Genomic DNA, 17,179 nt, shown 5'->3' with positions numbered 1-17,179 from the left:
ATCTATCTTCTCCGCCATTGAACCACGCTTCATATGGCACAGCCCACCATGTACAGCCACCCAAAAATATCCTTGTCCTCGTGACAAGATCCATGATCGAAGACACATGAATTAAAGGAGGCACTTAAAAGAGATTCTGCAAGCTTACTTCAGCAAACTACAAATGAGCTTCATCGTGTATACCCCAATTATCACAGCGTGAAACACGTCTGGATAATAGTGTGATCATAGATAATGAAATCAATGGAGAGAGGGTCATTTTGAAAATGAAAAACGAAAATAAGTAAAAACTAACATGTTTTCAAAAGGTTAAAAATTTGAAAATCAAAACTATTTCCTAAAGATAATAGAAAATATTTTCACAACCCAAACAACCTCCAAGAGTAGACACCTCAAGGCATCCATCCCTTTATATTTTATAGTGTATTTTTAAAATACAATTATTAAAAAGAAATTAAAAAAGAGAAAGATAAAAAAAGTATGGAATACATCTGATAGCAATTGTTAGTGATTCAAATAACTAAATTCTTGCTGAATTTACTCCTCGAGTGATATAATTTGCAGTTTCTTGAATAAAAAAGGCAGTTTCTATGGAATCTACTGGTTAGAAAACAATAATGAAGCAGCAATTAGCTCAGCACAAAATTGAAAGACAAACATCCATATTCATCGGGATCAGCAGGAAAAAAACTTTGCAACACTCGACATACCACACACTATTGGCCGAAAAATAAAGCACTAAATATTTATCAATCATTTCAGACATTGCTAATGCAACAGTTGTCTTTTACACAAATGAGTATAAAAAAAAATTAAGAATTATCGACATTTTTTTTACTGAAGACAGGAAATATATAGCATTAAACTGAACATGTCCTGTCATACGTACAACTTACAACCACGGGAAAAATTGGCCTAATCTAAGAATGAGATAATCCAAGAGGCAAAAATGTGTAATTTTCCATATATAATCATGTTTTAAAAAGAACCCGAGCTACATCTGGTAAAAAAATTTGGTTAAATATTTCCAGGATGCATATGTACATGTCGCCCAACATGTGTAGTAATCTATCCACCAGGTATAAAAATTTAAGATCTACCCTCTTTTCCCTGTAGTCTAAAAGCTGTACAATGTTAAAATATTTGCTTTTCTCTTCACTTGCCTAAGTAAAACCCAACCAGTACCGCTTCAGCAGCAATTTTGAGGAAGTCAAAAACCGCAGAGGCAAAAGGTATAAAAAGCCTCAAGCATTCCATGTTGCTATGACTAATTACACAATTGCATCTAAAATTTTCATCTAAACTTTCCTGTAGAAAAGAACATAAGCAGCAGGAGTCTTTATCATGTCCTCACTAACATATTCAACCCTGCTGTCATCAAAATCATACCATTTATCATGGCCATACTGCAAGGAAATAAAAACAGTTGAATAAGCATAATTATAATGCATATAATATGCATAGAAAAAATAAGGTGTAGATTCAATTACAACAAATAACCAAAATAAGAAAAAAGAATTTTCTCATCTTAAAATATATATATTAAAAAAAAGACAGAGATTAAAGATGTCAAATAAAAACTTATAATGCTGTGTGAGGAACTGAAGAAGTTTAACTACTACATGATTATCATAAAAATATATGAAATGCATGTGTGCTCTAACATCCTCTGGGACAAACTTCTGAAGAAACTGAAGCAGAAGTAGAAAAACATTCCCCATCTCAGATAGTCCTCCAAAGCTCTCTTACTTTTCCACTGATCACATGTCTTAACATTGTTTGTCACTGTCCCCCAAATTATCTCTCAAAATTTACAGTAGTTAAAGAAGAGAGTTTCTTATAAAATAGAGAAATATTAGTTAATTTCAAATTATAACAAGAGTTTGATTTATTTTACTACTTAATATTTTATTCCTATAAGTACTTATTGAGAAGTTTTCCCAAGTTGGGTTTATCTGTAAGGCTAATGGAATACTTAAGACCTGTTTGGTTTTATAATTGTTGTCTATTTTAATTTCCATTTTTAATAACAATTACCAAAATGCAACTCTATTTTCACTTTGTTTCCTAGTTTTAAATATTTGTATTAGAAATGGTAAAAACAGTTAGGTAATTATTAGTAAAAACAGTACATAATTGTGAGGTACCCACCAAATAAAAAAAAATGAAGAATTAGTTATAAAGTTTTGACAGAGCAAGAGTATTACAAATTGTGAGGTACTTACACGGACAAATGCTGTATAATGACCTCCTCCTAACCCTCCATAATGACAACTAATTGCATACAACATATAGCGGTTGCAAGACTGACTATTGCTGTGGGCTACAAAGGTTGTTAAGTTCAGATCATTGATTGGGAAATCAACGAATGTTTCCAGCTTGTTCTTGTTGAATTGGGAGTATGAGAACCTCTTCAAATGAACAACAAGGATTTCAGGCAATCTCCAAAGATCTAGTTTTTTAGTTGCTTGCTGAGGTTTTTTGCAGGTAGGACAGTACCTTGTGAACACCAAATAGCAATATCAAACATCAGAAACCCTGTATTATATGTCTTGACTTTTTCAGACATAAGGACACTTATCTCAATTATCACATATAAAATATGATGACAAATTGTATTAAAGATATAATGTTCTTGAAACCAAAAAAAAAAAAAAAAAACTTCAAAGATAAAATAACAGATTTGGAATATCATATATCAACTAACCACATGTCATCTGGCCCAAGAGGTTCCTCTTTTAAGAAGGCTTCAAGGCACTTGTAAATAGAAACTGATTCTTCAATTCTCTTCGTGCATAGCTGGGGCTTGAAAACCTCAGGCAATGAGTCAAGTAGGTATGTATCATACTTTTTAAGCATCTTACCCGACCATAAGACAACTATCTCCAGCCTTTTGGACAACATCGTGATTGGTGGTAATGGCTTGTTCAATGTTATCTTGACATTCTGTATTCCTAACCCAGAAGGTAAGTAGAATTCAAAATCAGTCGAAAAATGTATGTCATCCTCTGTTCCACTATTTGAGTCTACATCACTTCCTATTGCTGCAGAGTTAGTAGTATCACCCAATTCATCATCTTCACTCAGCCTTTTATTAACACTGTCATCCTTATCAGACTCATCTAATATATCTTCAGTACACATCTGAAATGGACTGATTAACTTCAGAAACTCCCTTTGAACATCATATCCACAAGAAAGACTGGACAACCTTGTTACAAGTGGAATGCCAAACAATCTGTTTTCAAACCTCTCCTTCCCAGAACTGACAAGAAATACATGATCCAATAAATTTAGTGCACCAAATAAGAGCACAAAAGTAAGCAAATATAGAAACAACCAACAACATAATAATTCCAAAAACAGATTCATTTACCAAATATCAAGGCATTTATTGCTTACATAAGCAGTTCAGAAAGGAAAACTGGAAAACTATCATAGAAACCCAAAGAATTCGCTTGTTTTACACTAAAGGCATATAACCCCAGCTTGTATAAACCAATTAGCATTCTTAGACAACTAGGTAGATTGTTTGCTAAAATTTATGATGACAAAGAATCTAAAGTTCTTTTTAATTAAAATCTTGGGGTGGTGACAAAAGTAATTATTAGGTGCTTTAGGAGTATGTGCTTCAAACAGTTGAGGTCATGACATGAGGGAAAAATATTCTACCATGACATGATGTTCACTGTGGGAGTATGTATTTCAGGTCCTGGCATACATAATAATTATACAGATTACAGAGAATGGTATTGTAGGAAAGAAACTGAAATTACTCCAGTCTGTAAAAGGAATGAAATTAGGGCATAGAGAAACTTACCTTTCCACCAAACATTCATGCACAAAAACAACCAAGGGACTAGTTTCATTATACTTCGGCATTCGGTAAGCGACAAGTTTGTCTAGACCTCTAATATCATCTAACAAATCAGATGGATCCTTGCATACTCGGAAAATTTTATTCTTGTATATCTGTATATAACTCCATAACGTCATACTTTGAATAAGAATCCATAGATGAAAATGTTTGCATTAGCCTAATAAATTGTAGTTAAAACATCTAACATAACAATTCATTCAATTTGAAACTTTTGCAACATACCTCAGCCACCAAGAGGGTTTCATCATCTTGCAGTGAACAAGAAGCACTTAAGGCTCCAATTAGGTCCTTAACTGTCCCACATTTAGGTACTGTAACGGTAATTGTAGAAGGTAATGCAATACCGTCAGTACTTATGACAGTCAAAGTCATGGACCGGATCGTAGTAGAAGGTAAAGGCAGAGATAGATACATAAAAGGGTCAAACGTGATAGAAATCTTCTTGCAAATAGGGCAAACCAATGTTGACCGAAACTGACCCTACAAGATAATTGAAGAAAGAAAAAAATTAATTTTAAAAGTGAGAATTGCTTAATCATAGCAAACATAGATTTGTTATTGCATCCTAATTAGTAATTAGTTTATTGCTTTTATTTCTTTAGAAAAACTAAGAAAATCCTTTGAAACAATGTGGTCTTCAACCAGTCAATAAAGAGTGAGTTCAGTGGCAACTAGTAGCCAATTCACCTCCCTTCTGTAATAGTAATCTCATACTCTAATATTCAACACATTAAAATCTCTCTTCGGAATATCTACTTAATTGATTCCATCAAAATCTTTTATGCATCACTGATACAAAAAACCTATGGGATACTGAACCCAAAATATGTTTAAAAGCTTTAAGAATATTAGATTCTCACATCATACGAAAAAATCCTATAAGACTCACTTGGCACAGATCAACTACTATCGAGTCATTTCGAGCAAGGTGATTTCGCCAATACTCGTCCGCAACTTCTTCATCAGGACGACCATCTGCATCCTTAACTTCATGATATGGCTTGCGTTTCACACTATTAAGGTCTTCATGCAGTCCATCTAACAAAAAAGCAAGAAGTTCCTGCATACCAGAAACTTCAATGTTTCATAAAATTATTTCATCATGTCACAACAAACGAAAATTCATCAACAACAAGAGATGCCAATGGAAATTACAATTGTTTTAATGCATATTTTGCAATATAATAACACTAATAACATGAAGGTATTAACTTGAGAGTCATGCTGGCTGTAACCACTAAACTGAGGAGCAAAATTAGCCAGTTTCATCTTGAACATTCTTGGTGCAACGGGCCTTGCTCCAGGAACCCACAGTTTTCTAAGTAAGTCTCCAAAAGCTAGAGCAAGCTCTCCCTGAAAAATATTTCAAAAAAAAAAGGAAAAACAAACAAAGTAAATTAGTAATACAAAAATTAAATATGCTTAGAAATGAAGATATAACTTTGAAAACAGAGAAAATAAATAGCATACATTCATTCCTAATGGATTTTCATAATTTATCTCTTTACGGTAATCTCCAAGGAAAAAATCAACAAGCTTCGATGTGTGAGCCAAACACTGAATGGCACTATTCATAAAACACGTATTTCCAAGATTCTGTAATCCTGTCAGGCCCAAAGATCGAACTGCTTTATAGCTACTGCCTCGAAAATAGTTGGTTGTTATTACATAGGGAATCACATTGTCAGTGCTTCCATTCATCATAACAGACCCACTGCGAGAACATTCCCCTTGAGACCTATCTAAAATCATCTCATTGCTCTCGTTACCCCTCATAGAATCTGGAAGTCCATGAACTTGTAATTCCAGACAAACCTGAATAGACATGGAGCAGCAGAAATGCTATAAAAAAACAGAATAACTGGAATTTATGTTTTTGAACTTCAAGACTAACAATAGATCTTAAAAACAGATGTGTAAAAATTAAAATCTATCAGGTACAAAGATAGATTTCAATATTCCTCCATCGATTGTCTGGCATTTTAGTTTCCTTGCTAGACCACCAAAAAATTGAAATTTCAGTAACAAAATTACATCAAAAGAAAAGAGAAAAATCAACAACTACCTCTTTTCCAGGTTGACCAGGAGAATCATTTGGCAACCTAGCTTTGTCATTCAAGAAGAATTGGGTTGTCTGCCCTGAAAAGTCCCAAATATGCACCTGCATGATGTAACACAGAATTACACATAACCAAGGTAACAGACACAACCTATTAAAATAAAAATCAATAGATAGCTAACTCACTGCGTTATATGCAGAATCGAAAATATCACAAGCTTTCTTAAAGAAGTCAGCCATATTTTCCTGAAACCATGCCACCAAATATTAATTACTGATCGAACAAAGTTACCATAAATAAAATAGAAATTTAAAGTCCAGCAGTTTTCAAGTAAAATTATTAACTCTGGTCAGACACCATCCATAAAAAGAAAACACTAAATCATTAATTTGACCTTGTGGTTTATCTTTGCTACAAGTGAACTGGTTTCCCATGAAACAAATATCCTAACTTGCAAGGGGAACAAATCTGGCAAACTGTCCTCCGCATAGGAGAAGCTTCCAAAATCTTTCACTGCATTATTAAAATCGTTATACCTACAAGAAGATTAAGATGAATAACGAATCAACTTTCCATTTCTGTAAGTTCTACATACTAGTAAGAACCATCATCTAGAAATATCTTCTAACTTGAAATGGAAACAAATCCAGTATACGATCTTCTACCAGCAGAAAACTCGTAATGTTGTTCATTGCTGTTTAAATCATTATGCTAGTGGGAAAGCAACAACAAATCAATGTTAAATTTCTATAATATATGAATAGAATGATTGAGGAAAGAGTATAATAGAAGTTACACACAAACAATGAGGGAGGCAAGCCAAAGAAACTGGGCATAACAGCACTGTAGCATTCCATTCTGAAAAAGAAAATAAGGGCTGGTGCATTTATAGTCACATTGTTATTAAAGAAAGACATGCAGACCAAGTGATATTCCAACCAAACAGGGCACTCTAATATTCCATGACTCATTTACTCCACTTGGTTTTTCTTGTAACCATCTCTGTCAACATCATAAGATAATCAACCATGAGGTATTGGAGGAACATTAAATTAGCACCACTAACCAATCCTTACCAAAGTAGTCAATAGCACGTTTCAGGCAACAGATGGCAAAGCAGCAGTTGGAAGCCACAGAACTTCAATAGAGGTGTGGTTTATATTTGTGGCAGTCACAGCCGCTTTCATGGCCCAAAAGTTGCATTTTGTAGCTTTATAGCTCTGTAACAGAGAAGCAGAATGGAAAAACCTGTTTTGTCCCTCAAAACTTCAATGTTTTAATTGGTTTTAAGGGGCAAAGTTGTCTTCTTCATTTTCAGGAAACTAACCCCACTTTTGTTTCCTTCCCATGCTTTCTCATCTCTTCTCTGTTCTGCCTGTGTGCAACCAAAGTAAAGTGGTGGAGCCACACATCTCCAGCAGTTTTCCGCTGGTACCCAACCTGACTCCTCTTTCAATTTTGCAGTTCGGCAGCCACTGTTCTATTCTCTGTTGTTTCTTTCCATTTTTCCTCTCTGCGATATTTTGATTCCTCCACTTTTCTTGGTTTTTTCTTGTACGCATTGCTTAAGACCTATTACTTTTTATTGATAATTATGAATATGTCATGAATTTCAAATAAGTTTTTAGCATTATCTATTTAATTATGTATATAATAATACAATGTGTGTACATCAAAAATATTAAAAATAGCAATCATCCCACTATAGTGTTTTGGGAGTGGGCTGCTATGTGCCACTATTCGGGTTTGATAACAATGATTCTTACTTAGTTCTCCTCCTCCACTAATTCATTATTTTAGGGTCTTAAGGATGTGCACTGTTTGGCTTATGCTTCAACTCTGAAAGGATCAGTTCAGCTCCAAGTGTTGACCTTGTGTCAAATATGCCTGACATTGTTTGAAGGGTCTCTAATGAAAGCTTAATGTAGCAGGCACACAGGTTTTGGCCTTACGGTTGGAGGACTACATCCAAGAGCTGAAATTGCAATACGAGGTGGCACAGCCATGACAATTGGAAGACAAACTGGTGCAGTTTGACCTGGCAAGACCAAGGCTAGGATTTAGCTCTTCCTTGATCATGCATGGAACAAGATGGTGTTTAAAGAAGAACATGCTAACCTGGAAGGCTACTCCCATGTCCTAACAAACAGCTTGATTTCCTATCACCTAAAATAGCCTTTAGAGAATCACCATGATAGTCTCAAATTTGAATTCTACACTTGACCATCCTTATATGCATAACCTCGTAAGGTTATAACACCTTAATAAGGATTTGGAAACAAGACATTATATCATAACTATGACACAGAAATCCTCCATTCGTACTATTCTAAAAACATTTCATTCAAACACCGTGCCTTCAAGAATTCACACATGGCACATCACCGAAAGGCAGCCAAGGTGTATGCCAGAAAGAAATAAGAATATAATCACAAAGAAAGACAGCATACCTAAAACATAGAAAAAGGTTAACAAAACTCCTATGAACACATCAACACTTTCCTAAATTTTAATAAAACCGTCCCTACAAGTTACAACCACAGTATTTATAAAACGGAAAATACTTATATACATGTAGAGAGGGGGGAATGAAAAGGAACCAGTGACTCACCTTTTGAGAGCACGCAACCAAATCCCTTCAGGAACCAAGGCATACTGACGGCCAGAAAACCCCACTTCCAAATTTTTAATCTTCTGGCGGTCCTCTTCCTTCCTCAGATGGAGTAAAATTTCAAAGTCAGAGTCTGAATTGCACGACACCGTGTACAAAACACCCTCTACACGATCAACTTCGACTTCCGCTTCTCTCCACCACCTTCACTCCACCAAAAAACACCCAAACAAAATCAATTTCGCAAAAAAAAACACACTATAATACATTCCAATGCAAGTAATCAACCCCGAATTCCAATTGCTTGGGACACAAGCACGAAGAATCCCAACTTAACAACACAGCTTACGGAAAAACCGCACCACAAAAGAATCCCAAAAAGCGAAAGCAACAAAACAACGGACATTGCTTTCCCCGCAAACAAAGAAAACAAAAAACGACTGTAGTGATTGATCGAGTGAGGCACCTGTAGGGAAGCAAGTAGACCCGTTCGTCGCCGAAATAAAGTTCATCCTCTTGAAGGAATCGACGGTGGGGACGGAGGTGGTAGGGGGAGTCAAAGTCGTCGGAGAAGTAATCGGAGAAGAGGTTGTCCATGGCGAGGAAGGGTAGGGTTTGGGAGAGTATGAAGCGCGCGAGGGACTTGCAGAGATTGAGAGTGGACAGAGAAAGAAGAGAGAGAAAACGGGTCGGTTCCTGAAGCAAGGAAGATAAACGGAGCTTCTCGGATAAACGGGTCATGGCCCTCTCTTTAACTCCTTGGGTCCGTCAAACACACCACGTTTTAAATCACACCACTCTTATTTTTTAGCCCCCTTTAAATAATAATTTGAAAAAAACAAATCTGATTGATTTAATAAAAAATGATTAATTTATAGATATTATACTAATCCTTTTTAAAATATAATTGTTTTGAAAAATAAAAATCATGCAGCAAGTTTACAAAATTATCCTTAAATGCTATTAAAATGTATCAACTCGGAAGAGATTCCACGTCTGGAAAAACTTAAAAAACAAAATGTCTTTTTCGTAAAAGTTTTTTCAAATTTTTTAAGAATATTTTGTTCTAAATTTTGGAAAAATATACAAACCGTCTTTTGTGTTTTTCAGTTTTAAAAAATCATAAGGTTTTTAATTGATAAACACTTTATCTTTAAAATACAGACAAAGCATAAGTAAACTAACTAGTCAATCTAAAGAATCCAATACTATATTTCGGTTGCTTAAGGGTTTGAATTTAATGTTTGATAAAGAAAATATAAACAATTTTAATTTATATATACATGTAAATCAATTAATAATTTTTAAATTTCAGTTCTTAAAATTAAATTTAAAAAATAATAATTTTATTTTAAATAATAATTTATTATATTTTAATATAATAAATAATATTAATAAAAACATTAATCTTGGATACTCTAATTTAGTATATTTAAATGTTAATTAAAACTGACGCTGAGCTAAGAATTAGAGTCAATAAAATTGATTAACTTTAAAAATATTAACTAAAGTTAAAAAAATAAATATTAACCATATAAATTAATTAGCAAAAAGTTGTTCAAAATTATTTTATGATATTAAATTTAAATATTAATAGGCACAATTATATTAAATATTAAAAAATTATCAAGTTCAATTTACGTTGAGATTTGAACCTTGAAAGTCTGGGGAGTTGTGATAAAGTGTGGACGCTGCTGCATGCATCTGTATCTGGATGATTCCAGGGGTGTATCATCGCCCACTCAAGTTGTGGACCACTTTTTTTTTATGAGTTTTTTTTTTTTTATTTGGTTAATTCCATCTTTTGGAATATGGTACTCAGCTTTTTTAAAAATTTCATTTTAAATAAAAAAAGGAACGTTGATTTATTTTATATAATAAACCAATTGTCAATCAGAGAATTTAAAGTCAATAAATAATAATAATAATAATATATCTATATCATAATCTAAACAATATTTTTAACAAAGTTTAATGAATAAAAAATTGAATATGTAACCTAAAAATAAAATATATTTAAATGTCACAAATGTTTAATGATATAAATATAAATTATATGATAATTTATTAGTGATTTGATATTAATTTTGAACTTTAACTCACTTTTATAGCTTAATTAGTGATTTGTAATTTTTTCTTTGTTAAAGAAATAATATTTCAATTTAATTGATAAAAAAATAAATAAATTTATAATTTTAAAATATATTTTATTAAAAATTACTTCATTTAATATTTAATTTAATGAAAGTAAGCTTTTTATTTTTATTTTTAACTTTTGAATAATTTTTAATTATTTAGTCGTGTATTTAAGTATGGTGGATGAGTTCATCAAAATCTAAGAATTTATTTAAGTAATATTTAATTACTTATCATTTAAATTAATCTCTATTAATAAATTTTACTTTATTATCTATAAATTATAAATTTTTAAGTAAACTTACTAAATATATAATATTAATCAAACTTTTCATAGAAGTATTTTTTGTCACAAACTTTAAGATTTAATGAGAACAGATTTTATTCAAAATCACAAATATATTAAATAACAAATTTTATACCTAAACATCGTCAGTTAATCTTGGACATCACTTTCACCGCCTTTGGCCATCTGAAACAGGTATCACGGAGCTCAACCTGGAACATTTATTTTAGTGGAGACATAAGTAAATTATGAGTTCATAAATATTTTCCCCATTTTTATTATTTTGTTTGCTAATGAATATTTTCCCCTCTTTAATCACAAGCATTACATAGATACAAATAAGAGTAATACTCTTCACATCAATGCGATGATTATAAGCATAATTAATAATATATTTTTTTATAAATATTAAGACGATTTTAAAAAATTCACAATAATTTCAGTATTATTTTCATAAAACATAAACTTTTGATCAATTATATTCATAAATATATATTAATGTAAAAAGTACAGACAAAGGACGAAATAGTTTATATATATATATATATATATATATATATATATATATATATGTAACAATATTCAACTTAAATTTATTAAAACAGTTTAAATGTTGTGAGTTGTAACTTGTTAGCATATTTATTACTTGGAGCTTGACATAGAGTGTTAATAAATTCAATTATTATTTTTTTACTTTCTTCTTGCATGCATTCCTCTACTGCAACTACTGTTACTAATTTATTGTTATTATATTTTACGTCAAAAACTAATTTTACCATTATTATTATTATTGTTATTATTATTATTATTATTATTATATCAGAAACATGGAAATTCAGTCTTCTAGTAAGTCCATGACGTTTTTGGTCCAGACCCAAAAGATGTTTTCCCTGAACTAGTCCATTACTGTTCTTTTTTGCTTTTGGGTTGGATTTTATTATCTGTTTGGACCTTAACAGTGAAAATCTGGAAAACTATGAAGTTATGCTGTTTAAAACTTCATTTTGAATGTTATTCTGTTTAGTATTTGAAGAATTGCTAAGTTATATTTAATATTGGGTGCATTTGTTTGATTTTTTATTATGCTTTTGATATTTAACATTATTTTACTGTAAGTATTGTTGGATTTATTAAATTATAAATATTTTATTTTTTAATGATAGAAAAAAAAACTTTGTGATAAAGAAACCTTTTTTAAAATATGATTAAAATATTTTTTAAAAATGATTAAGAAATGTATTTTGGAAAGAAACAAATTAACTAAATATGTGTTTGACGAGACTGAAAGGTGAACTAACTTAATGTTAAAAGTTAGAAAATCTTTGAAAAAAAATTGTCCCTCTTAAATGAGCATGTTAACGCCATAATTTTTAACTAATTTTTTGTGATTAGTCATTATTTTTAAAAAGTCAAGATTTAAAATTAATAAATTCACATGATGAATAGTTGGACTTTATAAAATATATTTATACCAATAATAAAAAACAATATTTAAAATAATTTATTGTTAACATTTTTTGTTTTATATTTATCAACAACTTTGCAAGCACTAAGCACCTGTGGAGAAATCTGTGGGAAAGAGTCTAATATGAATTTACAAGGAAACATTATTAATCCTTCATTTGCCTGTTTGAGAATAAATGATGATATCCATATACTTTAAATCATCTCTACTTTTCCATATCTTTACTTTATTTTTTATTTGTTTTTTGTTTTTTATCGTATCACTTGTTATATATTTTTTTTATATTTTTATCTCTCTCTTCTTTCCAAATTTGACCCCTTAAAAAATGAGGCGTGCGGTCATATTCACCATTTTGAGAATTCGTAATATGAAAACAATGCACACTGAATTGTCAAAGGTTTGAGCAAATGACTTTTAAATCCTCAGAAAAGCAAAAGCGAGCAAGAAAAAAAAAACATGAAATGAGTCGTTCTCCACGAAACAAAAGCTAATGGGCAGTTAACATAAAAAACAAGAAAGCTTCTTTCTATAAACAATAGTATATAAAATGAAGTGAGCATATATTTACATTAAAAACATAAAAGGTTATCCAAAAAGACATATTTTTAGTGATTTTTTAAAATTATGTAAATTTCCTCATTTAAAATGAGTTTAACACTCACTACAAACTTTTGAGCTTCAACGAATGCATGGTTGTTTAGTGTAATTAAGAGCTTTGACCTTGATAGGGTTTTGACATAGACATGTACAACTTTAAGTTACCATGGCCACCCCAACCCTTTATCTCTTTAATAATAAAATAAGTCCACATACAATCATGAAACTTGCCCACACAAATGTTGAAAGTTTGTGAACCACCAAACCTGAGCTGTCTCTCACGTTGTGTTTGGATACAAGGAAAAAGGTGAAAAGAAAATATAATGATTTTTTTAATAAAAATAAATAAAGAAGTGAAAAAAACTTAAAAAAATTAGAGCTTGTTTGTTTCTATTTTAATTTTTTTAAAATTATATTTTAAGTAATTTTTAAAATATGTTTTCTTAAATAAAAACAAAGCTTATATCAATAAATAATTATTTATTGTGTTCGCTAATGCTAACAAACAGTTCTATCGCTTTCCCTATAACCATCAATTGAAACAACACTAAAAATATTTGAAAAAAGTTTACTCAAATCTGTTTAAAAATAAATAAGTTTTATCATTTATAAAAAGAGTTTTTGCCAAATTAAAAATTTGAGTTTGATTATGGTGAATATTCCTAGTTTTATGTAGTTTATACACACCAATGACCAACCGGTGTTTATTTGTGATTCCTGTGTGTATATATGCGAAGATAAAGTAGCAAGATGTACGAATACATGTGGTACAAAGAATATGTTCCTGTCTTTACTCGATGCATGACGTGTGAATCATTCCTTATACTCCTCTATCACACGCTAACCTTTATCTGTGCCGCAAGCCTCGTGCAATCCAACCCTTCAAACTCCCATTCACCTTTAGTTTTTCTGTTACATTTGACTGGTTCAATCTAAAGCAGAAAAACACTCAGTATTCATGTTTTCTTGAATAATTAATTAAATAAAATTGCTCAACTTTGAGGTAAGTATTCTTCCGTATCATTATATTAACTCTTGTTAATATAATTTTTAACAATAATTGAATTATTAGTACAAATATTAACATATATTATTAATACAGAAACCAAGTCATTCCCAAATTTTATGATTAAAAAAGTGGGTCAAACTTAATAAAGCTTTTTTTTTACGCGATGAACGGATATACTATGATTCCTTGAGCCAACGACGCGTCAGATTCGTCGCCAACTCATATTCCTTTCCGTCACTCATGGAAAATGCTATGTAATACGCCTTCAGGGGAAAAAATATCAATAAATGATACGATATGATAAAATATACTATATGAATATTGGTACTAATAACTTTTTTCTGTAGATGTGTATTACCAAAAATGTATCATTTATGAATGTGTTTTTAAATAAAAATCGCAACATTAGTATGGATTATCATATTAATATTATAATATGGTATACTAATTAGGGTTTAATAACCTTAATCGTGTTTATGAAAGTATTATCAATATTTTTTAGCATTATAATTCTCATTTATGTTCTTTAATCGCGTTATCACTCTTTATTGGGTAGAAATTCACTAGTTGGCATGTTAAACAATAAGTAAGAGAATATATTGGCCTTTTCTTTTATATTAAACCTTGAATCTATAATTATTTTGACTCTACTAAAGTCAACGTTATTAAACAATTTATTATTCATAAACAGGTTTTCCCCGCCGCTTAATTGAAGCAAAACGCAACTGTGGAAAATGATGTGTGAGGCATGGAAAGAAATAAGGAAATCTAGACATGTGGTTTGTACAGGTGGCTGATATCTATTGGCGAAACTACGAACATTTCACTTGGCAAAGGTTTACCAATAAAAAACAAAGATTTTTAATATTTCTATGAAAGTGTCTCGTAATATATGCGAACATGGTTACATTAAAAACGACATCCTAAATAATTTCGATTAAAAAAATAAATTGTCCGGATTTTAAGCATGGAACGGGGAGGTGGCTTTTTAAAACATTTTTAGTTATTACTTAAATTTAGTAAAAATTATAAAATTAGATAGATCTCACGATTTTTTATTTTTAAATTAATATTTTTCTCATTTTTTTTTATAATTTTGAAAATGTGTTACATAGTATACAAGTAACTTGCTCTTCGTACTATTCCAAACGTAACGCGTTGCTAAGTGCTGATAATAAATATGTCATTCTCATTGGGTGTGCCTTTCTTTGGGTCCACCCTTCCACTTTGCTGGTTTTTTATTTCGTTTGACTTTGTGTCACGTTTTTTCCCATTGCTTTCATTTCTTTTCCTATTCATTAATTCAACCACTTTAATTGGGGACTAAATAATGGTATTATTTTTATATATAATAATTTAAATTAATTAATATTGTTATTAAAAAATTTATCTTCTATTGTTTTATTTCAATTTTTTTTATCTCTTTCTTCGTTTTTTTTTATTTAGTTAATCATGTCAAATATTTACGGCACAAAATGCGACTTTTTATCAATTATGATGATGTTTTATTGTTGACGAATAAAAATAAATTGAACTTGATTAAAAGGGTAAAGGGAACAAAAATAAAAAAACTTAGAAGATTAAAATATTAACTTTGCATAGAATGAAAGTCCCTTAATAGTTTAACTTCCAAATATAAAAAGTTTTAAAAAGCGATTATTTTACTAATTTAACGTAACTAAAAAAACTTTTAAAAGGTGATTATTTTATTAAAAACAGACGATTATTTTATTATTATATTTTACCCTTATTAGTTAATCATTTTTTTTGTTATGTGTCAAATTTATGGATAACAATGGTAAGAATATAATTAAAGTATTTTTATTTTCATATATTTTAAATACATGTTATTAATTTTAATAGATATAAATGATATGTTAAAATACGTTAAATTAATTTAAATTTTTACAATAATAATTTATATGATAAAATTTTGTAAATTGGCAATTGTTTTAAAATAAAATATTTGATAAAAAAATATAAATAATAAAAATGTAGCATAACTCATGCTGATATAAGTTAATTTATCTTCACATATACAATACATTTTTAAAAAAATATTAATTTAAAATTATTAAATACTTTATCTATGTACGTCAAAATAAATATATTGTAATATTTTAAAATACATATAAAAATGGGAATGATTTAAATTTATTTTTATAATTATTTAATCATGACTAAATTTGCGACATAATTTAGACATTGTATAATAGAATTTAATGATTAGATGGAGAAACATCATAAATTATATAAAATTATTGATATTGTAAATATTATAATGTAATGATTGATATAATTTAAATTAATTATCAAGTGATTACTTGAAACTTACATATATAAACATTATTATATTTTGTTGTTAAAAAGAATAACATTATTGAAAGGCAACTTTAGAAGTAAAAAGCATCCACATATAGCCACAGCCCACGAGTGGAACGGAGCTACATATACAAAGTCAAATCCTTCCTCCTCCACAGGAAAGAAACAGAGAAGAAGATATCAGACAAATATTGCTGCATTTGTGTTTTTTATCTTTTAAAACGTTGACTTTATCTAATGTGCATCTACGAACTATGCAAGCTCATGGCACCAGTTAAATGTTTGTAGTAGTGGGATAAAATCCATAGCCGTTGACGTATTTTATACGGTGAACTTCGTGCTTCTGTAAATATTTAAAATACGTATTTAAGATGTGAAGCTGGTCTAGTGGCTGCTAAGGATGATGGTATATTTGCATACAGAAAATGATAAAGTTATATTTAATTATTTTAATTGCATTTAGCTATCTAAAAACATTTTTAAAACATGAAAAGGGACAAGTCATGCACTTAAGATCACCAATAAAAATAAAAGTGTTTTGGTCAACGCAGTGGTAATCATAGCAGGTAAGGTGTTACTTATTCATTTTTAATTTTTAATTTTCAAGTTTCCATTATCAAATGAGAAGAAGAGTCTAATTCATCTATTTACTTGAATATATTAAACACTAACTTTCATTTCGCATTATCTTTCCTATACTGTACTGATTGTTTTCGTCATTTCCTGCGTTTCAAAAGGGTTCTAAAGATAAATTAAAATATTTATAATATAATTAATTTAACCACTATAATATATATTTTTAACACATAAAGC

General features: G+C 30.2%; 1 protein-coding gene across 3 annotated transcripts; it reads right to left on the bottom strand.

Moving 5' to 3' along the window:
- Positions 1-722: 722 nt before the first annotated feature.
- LOC113860868 (ubiquitin carboxyl-terminal hydrolase 8-like) lies at positions 723-9,342 on the bottom strand. Of its 3 annotated transcripts, XM_027493403.1 has the most exons (13): positions 9,018-9,342; positions 8,552-8,755; positions 6,335-6,476; positions 6,126-6,185; positions 5,946-6,041; positions 5,351-5,695; positions 5,093-5,233; positions 4,770-4,940; positions 4,103-4,360; positions 3,821-3,972; positions 2,708-3,265; positions 2,226-2,499; positions 723-1,406 (listed from the first exon to the last, which is right to left on the bottom strand). In XM_027493403.1, exons 1-13 carry the CDS (start codon positions 9,290-9,292, stop codon positions 1,299-1,301), a joined length of 2,784 nt encoding a protein of 927 aa, XP_027349204.1. In that variant the 5' UTR covers positions 9,293-9,342; the 3' UTR covers positions 723-1,298. The 3 variants fall into 3 exon arrangements, with proteins under 3 accessions (XP_027349204.1, XP_027349205.1, XP_027349206.1); XM_027493404.1 differs by lacking the exon at positions 6,126-6,185 and having other exon boundaries at positions 735-1,406; positions 9,018-9,304; XM_027493405.1 differs by lacking the exon at positions 9,018-9,342 and having other exon boundaries at positions 735-1,406; positions 6,335-6,453; positions 8,552-8,741.
- Positions 9,343-17,179: the final 7,837 nt, after the last annotated feature.

The sequence above is a fragment of the Abrus precatorius genome, unplaced genomic scaffold (assembly GCF_003935025.1).
Source record: "Abrus precatorius isolate BTA unplaced genomic scaffold, Abrus_2018 Scaffold3, whole genome shotgun sequence".
Taxonomy (NCBI): domain Eukaryota; kingdom Viridiplantae; phylum Streptophyta; class Magnoliopsida; order Fabales; family Fabaceae; genus Abrus; species Abrus precatorius.
This window is presented reverse-complemented; position numbering and strand designations above follow the sequence as displayed.